The sequence below is a fragment of the Neoarius graeffei genome, chromosome 15 (genome assembly GCF_027579695.1).
Source record: "Neoarius graeffei isolate fNeoGra1 chromosome 15, fNeoGra1.pri, whole genome shotgun sequence".
NCBI classification, from domain to species: Eukaryota; Metazoa; Chordata; class Actinopteri; order Siluriformes; family Ariidae; genus Neoarius; species Neoarius graeffei.
This window is the reverse complement of record NC_083583.1, coordinates 14775656-14799204: the sequence shown is the minus strand read 5'-3', so window position 1 is coordinate 14799204 and position 23549 is coordinate 14775656. Positions and strand designations below refer to the sequence as shown.

The 23549-nt window shown below is 42.1% G+C and overlaps 1 protein-coding gene across 1 annotated transcript in view; it reads right to left on the bottom strand.

Moving 5' to 3' along the window:
- Nucleotides 1–23549, bottom strand: part of chrna7a (cholinergic receptor, nicotinic, alpha 7a (neuronal)) — a 63716-nt gene that overhangs the window by 27121 nt on the left and 13046 nt on the right. Inside the window, exons 2-5 of the mRNA XM_060940425.1 lie at nt 22426–22565; nt 17711–17755; nt 11537–11646; nt 1757–1836 (exon numbers count right to left, since the gene is read on the bottom strand). Of these exons, the coding sequence (XP_060796408.1) occupies nt 1757–1836; nt 11537–11646; nt 17711–17755; nt 22426–22565 (375 nt within the window). The remainder of the gene's footprint in view (nt 1–1756; nt 1837–11536; nt 11647–17710; nt 17756–22425; nt 22566–23549) is intronic.

Below are 23549 nucleotides of genomic sequence, written 5' to 3'. Positions count from 1 at the left end.
TTGCCTGTAACCCTGTAGGACAGGATAAAGCGGCTACAGATAATGAGATGAGAGACATTTAAGTTTTATAATTTAATTGTAATAACCTAATAAAATTTCAAATCAGCAATGATATTTCAATATTGCCATACAACAGATCTGGATGGCAAAGTTTGTTTGTTGGAAGCTCCTATTTACATTTTTTCTAGCCCTGAAATTAGCTCCGCCCTTCTTCTTTTTTTGCATGTATACATTGCAGAAAAGAAGGCGTGGTGGGTTGGCGTGAAGGGATAGTGGCTTGTTGATATTTTAATCAATGCAATTTCAATGCACCTCACAGACTCAAAGATACAAATCGGCCCTTTAAATGCAAATTTATTATTAAGTAATTTATTAATAAGTAAATATGAGTTAATATACTGTATAATATAGTGAATGGTTTATTAGGAGAGGAAAATAAATGATGATTCAGTTTACAAAAGTGCAGCGATCACCAGGGGATTTACAGAGAAGAGAAATATCACAAACATGAATTAAACCAGAGCATAGATGGTCGTAAATTTAATTTATTGATGATGGGAAACGCAAAAACAAATAAATCCTACCTCGCACAGACTCCAATCTCTTTCTGTTTTAAAACAGGGACCTCTGAAAAAGTCCATATATTTACATCCACGTAAAGGTCATCCATTTGGTATCAGATAATTAAAAAAGTAACTCATTTCTTGGACATTAATTCTCACACGTATTGATTTATGTACAGTCTCTTCAGGAGAGAAGCTTGGTGCAAGAAGCATGGAATTGCAAAGTGAGGGAGCAGACAGGTCTGCTCTTACATCGAGTGATTTAGTAATGTCATGATCCATCAGGGACCTGCAGAGTTGTGTGACAGATCAACGCTGATATGTCCTGCTACAGATACAGCTTGTCAGATTCCACAAACGTATAATTTAGTGCCGTGATTTCACGCTAATCTGCAATCTGGGCATTGCAGCCGATTTCTCACACCTCATAACTTTCCATATTGTAGAACTGATGAATAATAATAGGTAAATAAAGCTTTTTATTCTATTCACATTCACCAGATATGAGCAATCGCATGCTCTGATTGGCTACTCTACTGCTAGGATATCAGCTCATATACCATGAGTAGAGAAAAACAAATGCAGCACATCAAGTCAGCTATATCACTTTGCTATCAAGTATTTAAAAAAAAAAACAGAAATAGCTAAAAGAATATAGTTGTGTGTCGTCCCCCCCCCCCCCCCCCCCCATATCTCCTGTTCCACACTCCAGCCCAGTTGGTGGCGGAAATGCACCTTTAAGTTGATTTGCCAACTGCCAAAAAAAAAACCTAAAAAAGAAGAAGAAAATGGTGGAGCGTGTTGCTGAACCAACTGAGGACGAAATAAAAACTACTCGAAAACAAAACCCCCCAAAATACAAAAAAAGCAACAAAATATCGAATAAAAGTATTTGATGGTAAGAACATATCTTTTTTATTTTTCAAGACTTATTATAGCATTTTTCACAAATTGCTCCTGTCATTTCGCCGGTTTGTTTACATTCTAAGCGGAAATTATTTTGGCAGACATTTTGAACCAAGTTTTTATTTATCGAATTTGCAAAAAATAAAAATGCTCTGTTTCTCAAAATCCAGTGAATGTGGATAGAACAATCTCGTCGTACATGGCTTAAAGCCAACTCGGTGCTACGCGCCTCGTCGGCTATCAGCTCATGTACGACTCGATTTCATGGAATAACTGTTAAATAGTACCTGGTGGTAAGTATTGGCAGGCGCCATTAGAGCTGATGAGAACGTTGGTGTGAAAGGTGGCATCAAATCGCTCATCAGCACTGTAGAAAACACAAAGTGTGTGTTATTAGCACACGAGGACAGTAATGCCTAGTTGTGATATTAGACGAGAAGCTAACTTCTAGTAACATCTATCAATAGATCAACAACTATTAGGATTGTGTCATGTATTACAGTATATCATGATGACATAACAGTAGTGCACGCTATCATGCACACTTAAAGACAAAGATTCAGCTGTATTCATGACTGCTATGTTAATTTTTTCCACCCAAAACTGTCAATGACCTAAATCAACCATGCCCTTTTATTTATCGTTAAATGTTTCCTATAAAACGCATTCATCATATCCTCCTGACTACCAGGGGGAAAAAAGTTTTTAAATCTCTATTTTTTTTTAACTTCCCCAATTGTTTGAAAGGGAATGAGGACATTGACAAGAGTTTTTATGAAAAAAAAGTTTCTATTTTTAAGATATAACATGTCCTATACAGTGGACATCGGAACGTCATACATGTGAAATAGTATGATAATCACAATCTGTAAATGAAAAAACAATTCCACTTACAAATGCGTCACACTTCTATACATGATTGAGACATCGAACATCAGGGTTTTTTTTGTTTATATTGTGATCTTTGATGTATTTCTGATTGATTCATGGGGTATGATATTTCAAAAAGCAATTCCCCTTCTTTGAGACACAAAGGAATACCTTGCACTTGGTGCACATCACATAGGTTTTACTTTTGCAACCAGATCTGCGACACCTTGATGCATGTGTTTCATCTACCATCTCCGGGAGATGGATGGCCCCATAGTATCTCAGAGCTGCATTTGGCTGTGGTTTCCACTTTTGACGTGGGGGAGTGTAGTCATCCTCACTGTCACTTGCAACTCCTGCTTGGGCCCGAGTAATCAACTGCTCACCAAGGAACATTTTGAATTCAAGAAACTTCAGTGCTTTCTTTCCCAGAATCTGGCAATCAGTTTTGTACTGAAGCCATGCATTGGTGATTGCCAGATCAAAAAAGTGGAAAATTGCACGCACTGTCCATTTCCGACTGCAAGTGGCCATCCTGTAGAAGCTTAGCATCCTGTCAGCCAAGTCCACGCCACCCATATTAGTGTTGTATTCAGCAAATGCCTGTGGCCTTGACACCTGGACAAACCTTTTGCCTTTCTTAGACCATCTCCTGCGTGTGTCCTCCGGCTCGATGCCATAGGCAGTTGATGCCATGGCCACTGGCTTGTTATCCATCCACTTTAAGACAGCGACTTCAGGAGGACTTCGTCTGACCACCATCTCTGATGCCCCTCTTCCTTTCTTTGTGAAGGGCCTGTCCGCTATGATGTTGCAATCATTTGGAACTCTGTTCTTCATGAGAGTTCCAGTACCGGTCAACCCTTTTGCATGCAAGATTTCCAGGAGGTTCACGCTTGTAAAGAACCTGTCAAAGAAGAGGTGCGTTCCTTGGGGAACAGATTCTGCCAAGTGAAGGACAGCTTGTTCTCTAATGCCCTGTTCTTCTGTGACTCTAAAGGTGGTTTTGCCTTGGTAGACCACAAAGTCTAGGATCAGACCATTTGGTGTTTCCAAGACAAACACCTTGAATCCAGTCGGGTATGGTTTGCCTGGTACATACTGGCGAACTGGGCAGCGACCCGTAAATGGAACCATTCACACTCACACCTACGGTCAATTTAGAGTCACCAGTTAACCTAACCTGCATGTCTTTGGACTGTGGGGGAAACCGGAGCACCCGGAGGAAACCCACGCGGACACGGGGAGAACATGCAAACTCCACACAGAAAGGCCCTCGCCAGCCATGGGGCTCGAACCCGAACCTTCTTGCTGTGAGGCGACAGCGCTAACCACTACACCACCGTGCCGCCTAAGTGAAAAATGCTTTCTGTAAATTGTAATGTATTTGTATGAAAATATAAAGTCAATGTGTACATTGTAGTCTTGCTCCATAGTGGACGACGGCTGGACGAAGATGAGGAGCATCCGGCATCTTCTTGCTCCTCTGCCTGTACTTGCCCTGCTTCACCTTCATCCTCAGAGCTGTCTGAATCCTCTGCCTCTGCTTCACCTTCAAACACCCCACCTTGCTCTTCCTCATCAGACAACTCAAAATCTGAGTTTCCCTCAACAATTTGCAGTAAAATCTTCTCTGCCTCTGATAGTGACTCCCTGCCTTCTGATTTGCAAAAAATACAGAACAAAATAGAAAAAGCAACTACAAATGTCCACTACGGAGGACATTTCTTAAAAGGGGAAAATATTGTGGTAAAACATGTTACATTAACTCATAAATTGATTTAATGTGTTCTTAAGAGGTTCATGTAAAACATAACGCCAATATTTGAAGACAACATTTGTTAAGTTTAAAGTATTATGCATGCACTTTTCCTTTGACTGTAAAATGCCTTTGTGGTGAGGGAAGCCATTTTCTTTGCAGAGGAAAAGGAAGTTCCCAAAACCCCACCCCTACAAATGAGGTATCATTTAAAAGTTCTAAATGTCCTCTTTAAGGCACAGTAGGAATTAGCTCAGTACTATGTAAGGGGTGGGAGATATTCAGGTTTACAAATGTCCTCCAGAGAGAACAAATTTGAACTGCTGGGAGTCAGGAGGATATGGAAAAATATTGAGGGAAATATCAAGGTCAACTGAACTGTTAGGACTTAAGACTGATTTGGCCTCTAGTGGCCGCTATTGTGCCTCTGTGGTTTTCTTTTCTTTTTTTTGGTGGTCATGTGATCAATTTGTCCCTGTATTTATACTGGCTCTGTTGTGTTTGCCTTCACTGAGTCTTTGGGATTTGCTGGTGAGTGAAACCTTTGCTTTGCCGTTCAAAAGGTTTGCCCTTGTGATGGAATTTTTCCCTTTTTGGACTTGGTTGTATTTTACCTTTTTGCCTCTGTGCTCTTGGACTATTTTTGGTAACCTTTGCTTTTTGCCGTTCAAAAGTTTTGTGCATTTTGAAGCCTCTCTGCCCTTGTGTTTTGAATTTTTTCCTTTTTGGACTTGGTTGTATTTTACCTTTTTGCCTCTGTGCTCTTGGACTATTTTTGGTTGTTTTCTGGATCTAAGTTGTTGGATATTTTTAAGTTTGCTTTTCTCTTACCTTCTGAGCATTCCAGAGTTTGTTAAATTTTTTGAAGAATACTATCCCATTGCACTTGAGTCCCCTCATTAGCTCACTGAGCTGGTAAATTGCCTACCACTCCAGCGACCTGGGTTCAATTCCTGACCCTGGTGTGACTGAGATTCAGTCATGATGGACTCAGCAGAGGCCTCTCATCCTGTGTCAGAGTTTGACAAGTTAATGGTGGACATTGCAAGTTTTGGATCTACCATGGAAACACATGGACAGGCGCTCATTAACCTACAAAAGATTCTGGCTTGTCATGGTTCTAGGCTGCGGCGGATTGGCCTGGCTCTTCGGCAGCTGACTGCTCCGGCTCCCACGGCTCAACTGCTGCTGTACCAGCTCCCTCGGATCTACTTCGTCTGCCGTCACACAGCAATGAACCCTGGCTCCACAGAGATGTGACGGCAAGCAGGGTGAGTGCTGTGGTTTTCTGACCCAATGTCAACTCACGTTTGAGCTTCAGCCAGCCTCCTATCCCACTGACAGATCCAAGATTGCATATGTAATGACACTGCTAATTGAGAGCCCGAGCATGGGCAACATCCGTCTGGCAGAGGCAGGGTCCAGAGTGTTCAGACTTCAAGATGTTTTCTGAAGACATGCTAAGAGTCTTTGACCAATCAGTCGCCAGTCAAGATGCAGCAAAACGGCTTATGTCTATCCAACAGGGCAGGGGCAGTGTAGCAGATTATGCTATTTCGTTCTGGACCCTTGCAGTGGTGAGCAGGTGGAATGAGCCTGCCCTGGTCTCAGCTTTTCACCATGGCCTGTCTGACTCCATGAAAGATGGACTGGCCTCTGTGGGGTGCCCTGACGATCTGGAGTCCCTGATATCACATGCCATACGCCTTGATAACCAGATCAGGGAGCGTCACCGGGACCAGGTCCCTTCCCAGTGATCTCCTGATGCTCCTGGTCCACCCTGGAACCCTGCTTCACCAGCCTTGGATTCCTCAGGGCCGACGCACACTGGTTGTGCCCGCTTGTCTGCTGCCGAGAGGAAGCACTGAAGGAGGGAAAGGTGCTGCATCTACTGTGGAAAACCAGGCCACTTTCGAGCATCCTATCCTGAGCTCTTGGGAAAAGAGCAAGCCCGTCCAGCCGAGGGAGGGTTGTGACGGGAGCCACTCTGTCTCCTGAGTTTCCTGGCCAAGGAGTCTTCCTTCCTATTTCCATCTCCTGGGCTGATTCCGTTCATTCTTGTCAGGCCCTGGTGGACTTTGGGGTGGCTGGGAATTTCATGGACATTAACTTTGCCCTTAAATTCAATGTTCCTCTTGTTCCTCTTAAGGTTCCCTTCTCTGTGTCTGCTCTAGATGGCCAAGCTTTGGGAAATGGCAAAGTCACTCAAGTAACCACCCTTGTTCGTCTCCAGTCAGAAGCACACCGGGAAGAGATCCTTGTACCTCATTCATTCACCCAAGTTTCCAGTGATCCTGGGCACACCTTGGCTTAACCATCACAATCCTCACATAGATTGGGTGACCGGCCGTATCCTAGAATGGGGCCCAACATACCATGCCACCTGTCTTTTTTCCAGGCCTCCTGTGTTGCCTGCTGAGTCTCTAGATCCTGCTGAGTTGTCCCAAGTTCCTGCTGAGTATTAGGGTCTAAAGGAGGTTTTCAGTAAAAGTAGGGCTACTTCACTTCCCTCACATAGGCACTATGATTGTGTCATTGACCTGCTCCCAGGCACTACTCTTCCTCGTGGGCGGATCTTCTCACTCTCTATGCCAGAACGCAAGGCCATGGATGATTACATTAAGGATGCCTTGGCTTCTGGATTCATTCGGCCGTCTACTTCACCTGCTGGTGCTGGATTTTTCTTTGTCAGCAAGAAGGATGGAGGATTGAGACCTTGTATTGACTACTGGGGGTTGAATAAGATAACCGTCCGAAATCGTTATCCACTTCCACTGATGTCTACTGCTTTTGACTTGCTCCAGGGGGCCACTGTTTTTACTAAGTTGGACTTGCGTAATGCTTACCACCTCATTCGCATAAGGCAGGGCAATGAATAGAAAACCGCCTTCAACACTCCTTCAGGGCACTATGAGTACCAGGTGATGCCCTTTGGGCTAACTAACGCACCCACTGTTTTCCAAGCCCTTATCAATGACGTTTTTAAGGACATGATTAACCACTTTGTTTTTGTCTATCTGGATGATATTCTTATTTTCTCCAAGACGCTGCAGGAACACCGACACCATGTGCGGAGAGTTCTCCAGAGGCTGTTAAAGAATCACTTATACGTCAAGTCTCAGAAGTGCGAATTTCATGTCCCAGAGGCCTCATTTCTTGGTTTTATTTTGAGGGAAGGGCAAATTCAGATGGATCCAGCTAAGACCAAGGCTGTGCAGGACTGGCCTGTTCCTAAGTCAGTAAAGGAGGTCCAACAATTCTTAGGGTTTGCGAACTTTTACCGCAAATTTATTTGGAATTTTAGCTCGGTGGCTGCACCCATCTCCACTCTCACCAAGGGGACAGGAGCGCCGTTCATCTGGACTTCCAAGGCAGAGGAAGCTTTTAAAGACCTCAAGCTCTGTTTCTCCACTGCACCTGTGTTGGTCCTCCCTGACCCTTCACAGCCTTTTGTTGTCGAAGTGGACACTTCCGATGTTGGTGTAGGGGCAGTTCTGTCTCAACGGTCTAATGGCAGATTGCACCCTTGTGCCTACTTTTCGCACCACCTTGGCCCCACTGAGTCCCGGTATGATATTGGAGATCGGGAACTGTTAGCCATTAAGATGGCACTTGAGGAATGGAGACACTGGTTGGAGGGGGCCCTGCATCTGTTTCTGGTCTGGACGGATCACAAGAACCTAGAGTACCTCCAGCAAGCTAAACGTCTTAACCCTCGCCAGGCACGGTGGGCCCTGTTCTTCAGCCGGTTTGATTTCACCCTGTCATATCGCCCTGGGTCTAAGAACAAAAAAACCTGATGCCCTGTCTAGGCAGTTCTCTGCTGGAAGGGAGACCGAGATCAGTACGGTGGTTCCTGCTTCTCGGATTGTCGCTCCTGTCCGCTGGGGTGTTGAAGCAGCAGTCAGGCGTGCTCAGCGTCAAGAACCAGATCCTGGATCAGGTCCTCCAGGACTTTTGTATGTGCCTAGTCAAGTGCAGGCCAAAGTACTCCAGTGGGGGCCCTCTTCCAATCTCACTGCTCACCCTGGGTCTCGGAGAACCCTAGAATTCCTGCGGAGACGCTTCTGGTGGCCCGGCATGGAGGAGGTGGTGAAGTCCTTTGTTAGTGCCTGTTCTGTGTGCACCCGAAGTAAGAACCCACACCAGTCTCCTCAAGGTCTGCTACATCCCCTCGCCATCCCGAGGCACCCCTGGTCCCATGTGTCTGCAGACTTTGTCACAGGCCTCCCTGAGTCTGAAGGTAACAGTTATTTTAGTTGTGGTTGACAGGTTCTCTAAGGCCTGTCGATTTATCCCTTTGCAAAAACTTCCCTCTGCTCTTGAGATTGCCAAACTAATATTCGATCATGGTTTTCCGAGTGTTTGGGCTTCCCCAGGACATTGTGTCAGACCGAGGGCCCCAGTTTTCCTCCCGGGTGTGGCGGACATTCTGCAGACTCCTTGGTGCCACCGCCAGTCTTTCCTCCAGCTTCCACCCCAGTCCAACAGGCAGACGGAGAGGCTCAACCAAGACCTTGAGGCCACCCTGAGGAGTTTGGCAATGGACAACCCATCATTGTGGAGTTCCTGGCTGCCGTGGGCAGAATACGCCCACAACACCCTCCAGTCTTCTGCAACCAACATGTCCCCTTTCCAGTGCCAATTTGGCTTCAAGCCACCTCTTTTTCCGGAACAAGAGGAAGATGCTGGGGTTCCCTCGGGCCATCATTTCATGAGGCGCTGCCGGAGGACCTGGAACAAGGCCCGCAAGGTGCTGCTGCAGACTTCCAAATCCTACCAGTCTCAGGCCAACCGTCACAGGAGGCCAGCGCAACGTTTTCTCCCTGCCCAAAGGGTTTGGCTGTCCTCCAAAGATCTTCCCCTGCGGGTCGAGTGCCGCAAGCTTGCCCCTCGTTATGTGGGTCCTTTTAAGGTGGTCCGCAAGGTCAACCCAGTTGCCTACCAGCTCCAGTTGCCCCGGTCCCTTAGAATTAACCCCACTTTCCATGTCTCCCTGTTGCGCCCTGTGCTATCATCACCACATGCCCCTGCCCCCAAAGCTCCCCCTCCTCCTCAAATCATTAATGGAGAGCCTGTCTTTACCATCCGTCATCTGCTGGACTCCCGCCGAGTGCGGGGTGGAGTTCAGTACTTGGTAGACTGGGAGGGCTATGGCCCTGAGGAATGCTCTTGGGTTCCAGCTCGGGACATTATGGACAAAAATCTTTTGTAGGGAGTTCCAGCGCAAACATCCTCTTGGCCCAAGGAACGTCCGGAGACATTCTTAGGGAGGGGGTCCTGTTAGGACTTAAGACCGATGTGGCCGCTATTGTGCCTCTGTGGTTCCCCCCCCCCTTTGGTGGTCATGTGATCAATTTGTACCTGTATTTATACTGGCTCTGTTTGTCTTCACTGAGTCTTTGGGATTTGCTGGTGAGTGAAACATTTGCTTTGCCATTCAAAAGTTCTGCCCTTGTGTTGGAATTTTTCCTTTTTGGACTTGGTTGTATTTTACCTTTTGGCCCCTGTGCTCTTGGACTTTTTTGGTAACCTTTGCTTTTTGCCGTTCAAAAGTTTTGTGCATTTCGAAGCCTCTCTGCCCTTGTGTTTGAATTTTTTTCCTTTTTGGACTTGGTTGTATTTTACCTTTTTTGCCTCTGTGCTCTTGGACTATTTTTGGTTGTTTTCTGGATCTAAGTTGTTGAATATTTTTAAGTTTGCTTTTCTCCTACCTTCTGAGCATTCCAGAGTTTGTTAATACATTTTTTGAAGAATACTATCCCTCTGCACTTGAGTCCCCTCATTAGCTGACTGAGCTGGTAAATTGCCTACCACTCCAGTGATCTGGGTTCAATCCCTGGTGTGATATGAACTTATTCCTGAAGATAAAATGTATGTTTAGTTTGTTCTCTAACAGAATATGTGCTACATTGTACTGCTGAAATTGTAAAATTGTATTGCAGCCAGCCACTAGAGGGCCTCAAACACATTATTATACCTTTATTTTTTCACCTGTTATGATGTCCACTGATATACATTACTGTGCAAAAGTCTTAGCCCCCCTTTTTCCATCCAAACTTTGTTACAGATTTCTATTTTATAACTTCTACATTGAGTCAGTACAAAAACATTTATTCCAAATTTTCAAGCACAAAATTAAATGTTACAGGGGGGGGAAAAAAGTTTGTATCTGAGCAGTATATCACATAAGAGCACTTTTCAGATTAAAAAGAAAACATAATGAAGGCTATTAGGTTTTGGTGCAAAATGAAGAAACGAGTGTGATGGTCAAAGTGTCCAGAAGAACTGTGGCTGGTTCTGGAAGATGCTCAGTAAAACCTACAGCTCATTTCCTGATCAAACTGCACTCACTGGACCTGAGACTATTTTTTTTTTTTTTTTTCATTTTATTATAGCTGCTTACTGTTTATAGTTTTTTTTTTTTGTTGTTTTTTTTTTGTAGTGTTGAAACATTTATTTTTAAGCCATTTTTGGTCGACATTTCTTTATATGTGCCTAAGAATTTTCCACAGTACTGTAGATCGTCATTGCTTGAACCGCACCATGCATTGCTCTCATTTTGTTTCGGGTTGATTATGTGCTTTTGTTAACATTTGCTGTTTTGGTTTTCCTGTCTTGTCATTGGTCGCTTACCTACGGTGTGCACCTGTTCTGTGTTCAGATTAGTTCATCTTTATTATGTTGCACCATGTTCCTTCGTCTTGTTGTGAAGTTTCATTCATTTTAAATGTATTTGTTAATTATAAATGCGACAATGACTTTGTTTTGGAAAAAAAAATCTTTTTGGAATTATACCTCTTGGTAAATAATTTGTAAAATTAACAAATTTTTAAAAACACTTCCCCTGACACTTTTACCCTTTAGTTATTTTCAGTTATTGGAAATAAAACACTTTAACATTTGGTCACATTTTATCCATAAAATTATTTTTCTCTCCAAGACGATGTAGCAGTAAAAACAGAACCAAAACTCATGATAGAAACAGAGATCCTGTGAATGTTATAAAATATCTTTAACTCTGCTGTATTCAGTGAAAAGTGTAATCTTATTCCGCATCCTCTTACCTTGGGAAATTCACTTAATCAAAGCTATTAATTACTGAATGCTTCAGCCAAGAGGACAAATTGAAGGTGAGTTCATCCTTAAAAAATCATTTCCACATGGTGCACAGGAATGCAATAATACATAATCAGCTCAGCCAGAGAAGATTCCTTTCAAAAGACAGTGAAAAATGAGGCTCAACCTTTTGTTTTCTTCACCAGGGAGCAAAGAAGTGTCCTTGCACTTCTTTCCAGCTCATTTCCCAGCTTCCATTATAAACCCTGACACTACTGTGTGTGGCCTCTAGTTAAACACTATTTAGCTATTTCAGATACACAGATAAAGGTAAAGGTCAGGATTTTTGGGATTGCAAAGACTGCCATGTTTTACAGACCTGTTATAAAGTAAGATGTCAGGCTTCCAAATCTGGCTATCAGGAAATCGGACGCTGGTTACACCGGGATAGTCCGAAACGTTCCATTTAAGGTAATGATCGAACCAGTACTGTAGAACAACAGCAGAAATATATCAGACAAATGCTGAAAAGAAACATGATAGGAAGAAGTGAGATTAATGTTGGACAATGATGTATCGATAATAAAGTTTTATTTGCATATATAGCATCTGTCATACATTTAAAATGCAGCTCAAAAAGAAGGGTAAAATGGGCAAATAATAGAAATAAAAGCACTGACAGAAAAGAGTAAATACTACTACTACTACTACTACTAATAATAATAATAATAATAATAATAACAACAATTAGAAATGCACACCAAATTTCATCAAAATCCGTTTGCTACGTTTTGAGTTACATTGGGAAAAGACAAAAAAATCCTGGATTCACATACTTGGATTGGCATCAAAGTCTAAACAGTTCTTCCCTGTCCCATGGCCCATCTTCTCACCAAATTTTATCAGAATTCATTCACTACTTCTTGAGTTACATTGGGAAAAGAGAAAAAAAATCCTGGATCCATATACATATCTGGATTGGCATCAAAATCGGAACAATTGTTCCTTGACCCATGACCCACCTTTCCACCAAATTTCATCAAAATCCGTTCACTACTTTTGAGCTACATTGGGAACAGACAAACAAATTAAAAGTTGTGCAGAGCACGATACTTGCGAAAATAACAAAGAAACGGGAGTTATGGCCGATTAGGTGTTTTTACAAGATGTGACCTTGATGACCTTGACCTTTGACCCACCAAAAACTAATGATGTCTTTGTGACCCTAGTGAGTTGTCTGGTGCATTTTGGTGAAGCTTGGTCAAGAAATGACGATGCTAGACAAACAGACAGATCACCATACTTGCAAAAATCTCTGATTTTCGCAAGTAACAAACGGAGGCAAAAACATAACCTCCTCCAGCAAAGTTGGCAGAGGTGATAATAATAATGTGTATAAAATACAATTATTAAAATAACATATATGACTGGATAAGTATAGTGTACGATGCATTTTACAGCCACTATAATGTAAGTAAGATCAGGAACTATCTTATTCTGTGGACATTTAACGTAACAATAACCAGATAAAGTTATACTAAGTATGATGTGTTGTCCTTTATTTAAAAAAAACTGTGATATAATAGGAATAAAACTCTATTTTTTTAGTGATATGTTGTGGTCATAACAGTAACTTTGCGCTGGGCTGCATCGCACAACCCCAACATGATGATTTTATTATAACAGCACATCATGTTATCATGTGTTTTATTCTTTATGTGTGGCCTGTCACTTTCATTCAGAACTAACCAGCAGTAACAAATACAAAGACGTCATCTAAAATTACTATACACATGACATCAAGTCCATAAAGCACATTCGTTGTCATTAGGCTCTAAACTGTATTAGAGACCTTTAAAGGAGATGCATGTGATAGTTTTAAAAGCAGCTAAATGCATTTTCTGGACGTGTACGTTTATTATAGAAGCACAGGCAGAAAATTACACCATGTGCTCAGATAAAGGTCAAAGCCATGCACAAGGCTGGTTTGTTTCTCACACAGGGGACCTGAAGCACTTCAAGTTGATGGATAGAGAGCATATCGTACGTTATACTTCACGTCTCACGGTCGTGAAGTAAACAGCCTGAGGCAATGCTTTGAAATTTATAATAGCAGCTTGTTTTTTTTATTTTAGGCATTTTTTCATTTCTAATCAAATGTATTCAACATGTTTAACTCAGCCAATAGTATTTAGTTGCAAAACAGACTTGTACAGCTTTATACAGTGATGATAAAGCCTGTAATAAATACAACCCCGATTCCAAAAAAGTTGGGAAAAAGTACAAATTGTAAATAAAAACGGAATGCAATAATTTACAAATATCAATACAATATCAGTTTTTCACAATAGAACATAGACAACATATCAAATGTCGAAAGTGAGACATTTTGAAATTTCATGCCAAATATTGGCTCATTTGTAATTTCATGACAGCAACACATCTCAAAAAAGTTGGGACAGGGGCAATAAGAGGCTGGAAAAGTTAAAGGTACAAAAAAGGAACAGCTGGAGGACCAAATTGCAACTCATTAGGTCAATTGGCAATAGGTCATTAACATGACTGGGTATAAAAAGAGCATCTTGGAGTGGCAGCGGCTCTCGGAAGTAAAGATGGGAAGAGGATCACCAATCCCCCTAATTCTGCGCCGACAAATAGTGGAGCAATATCAGAAAGGAGTTCGACAGTGTAAAATTGCAAAGAGTTTGAACATATCATCATCTACAGTGCATAATATCATCAAAAGATTCAGAGAATCTGGAAGAATCTCAGTGCGTAAGGATCAAGGCCGGAAAACCATACTGGGTGCCCATGATCTTTGGGCCCTTAGACAGCACTGCATTCTGTATTGGAAATCACAAAATGGGCTCAGGAATATTTCCAGACAACATTATCTGTGAACACAATTCACCGTACCATCCGCCGTTGCCAGCTAAAACTCTATAGTTCAAAGAAGAAGCTGTATCTTAACATGATCCAGAAGCGCAGACGTCTTCTCTGGGCCAAGGCTCATTTAAAATGGACTGTGGCAAAGTGGAAAACTGTTCTGTGGTCAGACAAATCAAAATTTGAAGTTCTTTATGGAAATCAGGGACGCCGTGTCATTCGGACTAAAGAGGAGAAGGACGACCTAAGTTGTTATCAGCACTCAATTCAGAAGCTTGCATCTCTGATGGTATGGGGTTGCATTAGTGCGTGTGGCATGGGCAGCTTACACATCTGGAAAGACACCATCAATGCTGAAAGGTATATCCAGGTTCTAGAGCAACATATGCTCCCATCCAGATGACGTCTCTTTCAGGGAAGACCTTGCATTTTCCAACATGACAATGCCAAACCACATACTGCATCAATTACAGCATCATGGCTGCGTAGAAGAAGGGTCCGGGTACTGAACTGGCCAGCCTGCAGTCCAGATCTTTCACCCATACAAAACATTTGGTGCATCATAAAATGGAAGATACGACAAAAAAGACCTAAGACAGTTGAGCAACTAGAATCCTACATTAGACAAGAATGGGTTAACATTCCTATCCCTAAACTTGAGCAACTTGTCTCTTCAGTCCCCAGACGTTTACAGACTGTTGTAAAGAGAAAAGGGGATGTCTCACAGTGGTAAACATGGCCTTGTCCCAACTTTTTTTGAGATGTGTTGTTGTCATGAAATTTAAAATCACCTAATTTTTCTCTTTAAATGATACATTTTCTCAGTTTAAACATTTGATATGTCATGTTCTATTCTGAATAAAATATGGAATTTCGAAACTTCCACATCATTGCATTCCGTTTTTATTTACAATTTGTACTTTGTCCCAACTTTTTTGGAATCGGGGTTGTAATAAAGATACAGATAACATTAAGCTAAAAGGAAGAATCGATATACATCAAGAATGATGTGAATCATCTGATTTTTGAAACAGTGCCTACTATAAATAAAATATACACTCACTGGTCACTTTATTAGAACCCCCCCCCAAACACACACCTGCTGTTTTATGCAGTTCTCTAATCAGCCAATCCCTTGATGCATCAAATCATACAGATACAAATCAAGAGCTTCAGTTAATGTTCACTTCAAAACATCAGAATGGGAAAAATTGTCATCTCAAAGTGTGACTTTCTTTCACTGTGGCGTGGGTGTTGGTTGGAGTATTTCAGAAACTGCTGATCTCCTGGGGTTTTCACACACAAACAACAGTCTCTAGAGTTTGCACAGAATGGTGCGAAAAACAAAAAACATAACAGTGAATGAGCGACAGTTCTGTGGGTGGAAGCAAACGCCTTGTTGATAAGAGAGGTCAGAAGAAAATGCAGATTGGTTCAAGCTTTTTTTTTTTTTGCCAGGAAGGATATAGTAACTCATAGCAACTCTTTACAACTGTCGTGAGCAGAAAAGCATCTCAGCATGCAACAGTTGAAGACCAGATTGGGTTCCAATCCTGCAGCCAAGAACAGGAATCTTAGAATCAACAACAAGTTCCTATTAAAGTGGCCGGTGAGTGTATACTATATATAAAAAGTTAGTTGATCCAAAGTCAGCGAGACCTAAACCTGAAATTTTTTACCTCCAGCAACTTTACAGGAGGTTATGTTTTCACCTCTGATTGTTTGTCTGTTCCCAACATAACTCAAAAAGTAGTGAACAGAGTTTTATAAAATTTGGAGGAAAGGTGAGGCGGCACGGTGGTGTAGTGGTTAGCACGGTCACCCCACAGCAAGAAGGTTCTGGGTTTGAACCCAGCGGCCGGCGAGGGCCTTTCTGTGTGGAGTTTGCATGTTCTCCCAGTGTCTGCGTGGGTTTCCTCCGGGTGCTCCGGTTTCCCCCACAATCCAAAGACATGCAGTTAGGTTAATGTGGGGCGGCCTTGGGCTGAGGTGCCCTTGAGCAAGGTACCTGACCCTTGACTGCTCCCTGGGCGCTCTGGTGTGGCTGCCCACTGCTCTGAGTGTGTATGCATGTGTTCACTACTTCAGATGGGTTAAATGCAGAGGATGAATTTCACTGTGCTTGAAGTGTGCATGTGATGAATAAAGGTTTCTTATTCATGGGCCAAGGAACAATCAGTTAGGTTTTGATCCAAATCCAATTATGTGGCTTGGCGGAGGTACCGTATGCACTTTACCGAGTGCCATTCTAGTTTTCTATGAATCCTAAACCCCTTGAAACACTAGAAAACACTTTAAAAAACCTCAGCGGTAGAACTGCCTCAACTACCTCAGCTATATAATAGCTCAGGTTCATAACTGGTCTTAAATACAAATGTATATGAAATCTTGGGAGTCCATGGCCGAATGGTTACAGAAGCAGCTGTGGGCCCAAAAGGTCGCTAGTTCAATTCCTTGGGCCAGCAAGACTGGCTGAAGTGCCCTTGAGCAAGACACCTAACCCCCAACTGCTCCGGCAAGAGTGGTGGCATACCTTGTGTCTGAGTAGCCAAAGAAAAACTGATGTGATTATCTAAACTAATGAGATCTTTTCACTCATGATTAACTTAATTTAAACCACCACAAAGCTAACGATCGCTACAAAAAAATCATGTCAATGAATGTAATCCATCCATCCATCATCTGTAGCTGCTTATCCTGTGCAAGGTTGCAGGCAAGCTGGAGCCTATCCCAGCTGACTATGGGTGAGAGGTGGGGTACACCCTGGACAAGTCGTCAGGTTATCGCAGGGCTGACACAGAGACAAACAACCATTCACACTCACACCTACGGTCAATTTAGAGCCACCAAAAAACCTAACCTGCATGTCTTTGGACTATGAGGGAAACCGGAGCACCTGGAGGAAACCAGCGCAGACTCCACACAGAAAAGCCCTCGCCGGCTGCTGGGCTTGAACCCAAGTCCTTCTTGCTGTGAGGCAACAGTGCTAACCACTACACCCTCGTGCCGCCCTGACTATAACCCAGTCAGCTTCATACTCACAGCCTTCATCACATGAAAGTAAAACCCTTCCACTCAGATGAGTATTTCGTTGCGTCCCACAGGATCACTGTCCTGGCAAGCTTTCTCAACAAAACAATAGTGCACCTTCTATTTGTATTCGTTCGAATTTGTTTAGTGTTAGTATTCAGTTACATCCTTCATGAAAAAAGTTTGTTTCCCTATTGGATATCAATTTCACAACTTCTCTTCAAATTAAAAAAAAAATGAAATGGGAGTAACTTCCAGATACCTGAACATGCTAGCATACACAAAAAGCACCCCAATTGTTTACACACACACATTGTGTTGATATGAACACTCAGGCGTAACGTAACATACACCTAGTTTTTTTTCTCTTCTCAGTATGTTTCACGCCCTATAACTTTCTTTTCCAATATATTATTTTGTGTTTCTTCTTTTCTCTCTTTTGTACTTACTTTCACACCCCCCCAGCCCTCTCTCAGGATTGCCTTCCATAGTCCATAAAAATGTCACTTTATATATTGCATTGCTAACAAAGTCCTTATCGTCCTCTGAAGACGAGGGTGTTGGCGTGTTTTTTAAAAATAAAAAAAATGAAATGTGAGTGTGTTCTGCAGCATAAAGTGTAAAAGGATCTTCTCACCAGCTGTAACCATATGTTCGTTGTGAGAACTTGATTCTTCTCATCCTGTGCACATGGACAAAAGAAAAAAATAGTGAAATGACGAAACTCAATGATTAAAACAAGAAAATCATAAATCAGTGATCCTGACAGTCCATATAGTTATGGTGAGGAAAAGGGATGTGCAATACATCAGGCTTCGAATCACTTAAACAATCAGACAACAACAACAATTTAAAAGGTTATTTTAATTCTCAGAAGTTTAACTGAACCTGGATGCATGATAAGGATAAGGTCTTAAAATTCACTTCTACTTAAAACCAGCTAAGATCTAGACCTTCACTGTGCAATGGAAGGATCGTTAAAAAAAAAAGCAAGATCTGCATTAACCTCATTCCAAATACCCTGAAATAACTAATATAGAGATTAATGCACTGTCTAAAAGCGGAGCTCCTAATAATTTTCTATATTTCTGCATAAATATGATCTAAAACATCATCAGATTTTCACACGAGTCCTAAAAGTAGACAAAGAGAACCCAGTTAAACAAATGAGACAAAAATATTATACTTGGTCATTTATTTATTGAGGAAAATGATCCAATATTACATATCTGTGAGTGGCAAAAGTATGTGAACCTCTAGGATTAGCAGTTAATTTGAAGGTGAAATTGGAGTCAGGTGTTTTCAATCAATGGGATGACAATCAGGTGTGAGTGGGCACCCTGTTTTATTTAAAGAACAGGGATCTATCAAAGTCTGATCTTCACAACACATGTTTGTGGAAGTGTATCATGGCACGAACAAAGGAGGTTTCTGAGGACCTCAGAAAAAGCGTTGTTGATGCTCATCAGGCTGGAAAAGGTTACAAAACCATCTCTAAAGAGTTTGGACTCCACCAATCCACAGTCAGACAGATTGTGTACAAATGGAGGAAATTCAAGACCATTGTTACCCTCCCCAGGAGTGGTTGACCAACAAAGATCACTCCAAGAACAAGGCGTGTAATAGTCGGCGAGGTCACAAAGGATCCCAGGGTAACTTCTAAGCAACTGAAGGCCTCTCTCACATTGGCTAACGTTAATGTTCATGAGTCCACCATCAGGAGAACACTGAACAACAATGGTGTGCATGGCAGGGTTGCAAAGAGAAAGCTATTGCTTTCCAAAAAGAACATTGCTGCTCATCTGCAGTTTGCTAAAGATCATGTGGACAAGCCAGAAGGCTATTGGAAAAATGTTTTGTGGACGGATGAGACCAAAATAGAACTTTTTGGTTTAAATGAGAAGCGTTATGTTTGGAGAAAGGAAAACACTGCATTCCAGCATAAGAACCTTATCCCATCTGTGAAACATGGTGGTGGTAGTATCATGGTTTGGGCCTGTTTTGCTGCATCTGGACCAGGACGGCTTGCCATCATTGATGGAACAATGAATTCTGAATTATACCAGCGAATTCTAAAGGCAAATGTCAGGACATCTGTCCATGAACTTAATCTCAAGAGAAGGTGGGTCATGCAGCAAGACAATGACCCTAAGCACATAAGTCATTCTACCAAAGAATGGTTAAAGAAGAATAAAGTTAATGTTCTGGAATGGCCAAGTCAAAGTCCTGACCTTAATCCAATCGAAATGTTGTGGAAGGACCTGAAGCGAGCAGTTCATGTGAGGAAATCCATCAACATCCCAGAGTTGAAGCTGTTCTGTACGGAGGAATGGGCTAAAAGTCTTCCAAGCCGGTGTGCAGGACTGATCAACAGTTACCGGAAACGTTTAGTTGCAGTTATTGCTGCACAAGGGGGTCACACCAGATACTGAAAGCAAAGCTTCACATACTTTTGCCACTCACAGATACTGTATGTAATATTGGATCATTTTCCTCAATAAATAAATGATCAAGTATAATATTTTTGTCACATTTGTTTAACTGGGTTCTCTTTATCTACTTTTAGGACTCGTGCGAAAATCTGATGATGTTTTAGGTCATATTTATGCAGAAATATACAACCCCGATTCCAAAAAAGTTGGGACAAAGTACAAATTGTAAATAAAAACGGAATGCAATGATGTGGAAGTTTTGAAATTCCATATTTTATTCAGAATAGAACATAGATGACATATCAAATGTTTAAACTGAGAAAATGTATCATGAGAAAAATTAGGTGATTTTAAATTTCATGACAACAACACATCTCAAAAAAGTTGGGACAAGACCATGTTTACCACTGTGAGACATCCCCTTTTCTCTTTACAACAGTCTGTAAACGTCTGGGGACTGAGGAGACAAGTTGCTCAAGTTTAGGGATAGGAATGTTAACCCATTCTTGTCTAATGTAGGATTCTAGTTGCTCAACTGTCTTAGGTCTTTTTTGTCGTATCTTCCGTTTTATGATGCGCCAAATGTTTTCTATGGGTGAAAGATCTGGACTGCAGGCTGGTCAGTTCAGTACCCGGACCCTTCTTCTACATAGCCATGATGCTGTAATTGATGCAGTATGTGGTTTGGCATTGTCATGTTGGAAAATGCAAGGTCTTCCCTGAAAGAGATGTCGTCTGGATGGGAGCATATGTTGCTCTAGAACCTGGATATACCTTTCAGCATTGATGGTGTCTTTCCAGATGTGTAAGCTGCCCATGCCACACGCACTAATGCAACCCCATACCATCAGAGATGCAGGCTTCTGAACTGAGCGCTGATAACAACTCGGGTCGTCCTTCTCCTCTTTAGTCCGAATGACACGGCGTCCCTGATTTCCATAAAGAACTTCAAATTTTGATTCGTCTGACCACAGAACAGTTTTCCACTTTGCCACAGTCCATTTTAAATGAGCCTTGGCCCAGAGAAGACGTCTGCGCTTCTGGATCATGTTTAGATACGGCTTCTTCTTTGAACTATAGAGTTTTAGCTGGCAACGGCGGATGGCACGGTGAATTGTGTTCGCAGATAATGTTCTCTGGAAATATTCCTGAGCCCATTTTGTGATTTCCAATACAGAAGCATGCCTGTATGTGATGCAGTGCCGTCTAAGGGCCCGAAGATCACAGGCACCCAGTATGGTTTTCCGGCCTTGACCCTTACGCACAGAGATTCTTCCAGATTCTCTGAATCTTTTGATGATATTATGCACTGTAGATGATGATATGTTCAAACTCTTTGCAATTTTACACTGTCGAACTCCTTTCTGATATTGCTCCACTATTTGTCGGCGCAGAATTAGGGGGATTGGTGATCCTCTTCCCATCTTTACTTCTGAGAGCCGCTGCCACTCCAAGATGCTCTTTTTATACCCAGTCATGTTAATGACCTATTGCCAATTGACCTAATGAGTTGCAATTTGGTCCTCCAGCTGTTCCTTTTTTGTACCTTTAACTTTTCCAGCCTCTTATTGCCCCTGTCCCAACTTTTTTGAGATGTGTTGCTGTCATGAAATTTCAAATGAGGCAATATTTGGCATGAAATTTCAAAATGTCTCACTTTTGACATTTGATATGTTGTCTATGTTCTATTGTGAATACAATATCAGTTTTTGAGATTTGTAAATTATTGCATTCCGTTTTTATTTACAATTTGTACTTTGTCCCAACTTTTTTGGAATCGGGGTTGTAGAAAATTCTAAAGGGTTCGCAAACTTTCAAGCACAACTGTATCTCTCGAGGAGATATATGACTCAGTAACTATTGCTTAGTTCATAATAAAGTTCCAAACCATTACTTCATGACAGGCTTGTAGTACTCAAGTCCGACTCGTGCCCTAAGGACTTGTGACTTGACTTGGACTTGAGCATTAACTGCATTCGGAGTCATAAATTGGAGACGAGGCCTTAGATTTTTTTCATTTTTTGTAACATGCCATAATAATTTGGCATAAGATATTTATATCTACATTAATTTTTATACTAATTTCGTGCAAGAGAATGCACATTCACCTGTTCATGCGTCATGTTCAGGAACAAACTAACGTTAATGGTGCTAAAATGCCTGGAGAGAAGCCCCTAGGATTGTCCGTTTTGCTTATACAGACTTCTCGTGCAGTGGGAAAAAATGCACTGCTATGTGTTCCATATGTAGAAGAACTATCGAGGAGACGACGGGGACAACCTCGAACTTCAATCGTCGTTTGACGAGACTCCACCCAGAGAAGGAAGTGACACGCATTGCTGTGTTGATAGCGGGGCTTGCTTGCTGAGCGATGAACCAGCTAGTGTTAACCCTTTCTCATGTTATTTGCCCTGTTGATAGTGGACAGGACTTGCTGAGTGATGAACAAGCTTTTTATCTGTCACCTATTAACTAAAATGGGGAAGTCAAGCAGTAACGTTAGTAGCAGAAACAGTTTCACATAAAGGCAGCAACAGCCACTGTCAAATGGTGCAGGTGGAGTCTTGTTCTCGGACTTGACTTGGACTTGACTCCAAATTTTCTTTCATGACTTGGACTTGATTTGAACTTGTACACAGGGGACTTGAGACTGGATTCGGGCTTGAGGTTTAGTGACTCAATTACAACACTGCTTCGTTATTACTTCCTGAATTATTACTGAGTATTCTTTAGTAGTTAACCAAAGTGATATAGTACTAAACAAGTATTCCGTGTATACTTATGTCACTGAACAGTTTTACAGTGTATGTTGATGTGTGAACATGTTACAGTGAAATAGACCATGTAAACGTACAGCCTGACACTTCCATCTCCCTTCCCACCACATAGCATGAAGTCGATCCTTTCCAGCAGCTCTTACCACATCCATGATCTGCATCAAGCTCAAGCTGAAGTTTACAGTCAGCGACTGGGTGTCATGAAATACAGGTCTCTCGAGAGGGTTGTAATCTTTCATGAGGTCTCGATACAGCCTCCTCTGATGCTCTCCCTGGATGGATGCTGTGAGGACAACAGAATTAATCAGCTAACAAAGCGAAACATGCTTTTCTCAGGGCAATCTGGGCTGAGGAAGTCTTCAGCATCGGGAAGCGAATGAGAAGTGCTTGCAAATCAACTCGAACAGCTTGAGCAGCTCATTCAGATGTAAGCGTATCGAATTGAGACTCTTACCAGTGATTTTCTGCTCAGTTTCAGAGCTTGAAGCTCTATCAGTCTTGGAGGTGCTAACTCACTATACCAGCTGTCACATAAACACACTCATCTCTACAGAACTTCAACAGATGCAGGAGTACATGACCTTCAACTTTTTAGCCATTTAAATGGCATTTTATTTCTGAACTTTGTAAGTGGGATAAAAGTTCTTTAAAATGACATAACGAGGATATTACACGGTTGCGCAAAGATATGAAGTTCATCTTCGAGCTGTGAACGTATTCACGAGTGAATGAAGTGCACGAGTGATATATTTTTCAACACAAGAAGATCAACTTCGTATCTTCATGCAACCATGTAATGTTCTTTAAGGCCCGGTCCCACTGGCCGATGGACACAAAACGTATGCAAAAAGGACACAGCGGACGAGCAAAATTTCGGGGGTGGCTCTATCCGTTTTCATCCGCTCCAGAAATGGACAAAATTGGCGAAAACAGAACGGAAAAGAACGGACATGGGTAGTATATAGCGGGGATGTTAAATGCATGTTCATAGGAAGCCTAGCGGATGGAAGTGGATGACAGCTCCGAAGGGGTTACCGGTGATAACTGAGAAGTGGACGCATAGCAGAAAGAGCGGATGCATAGCGGGTGAAGGGGATGCATCACGTACGCCTAACGGAAACAAAGGGGATGTTGCGCGGATGTATATCGGATGCAGACCGTTCACTGCGCTAGGTGTCCTTCTACATACTCTAGACATACTCCAGACATCCTAAATATACGAGATACATCCCAGATATAAACGCTTTGTCCGTTTTGAATACTTTAT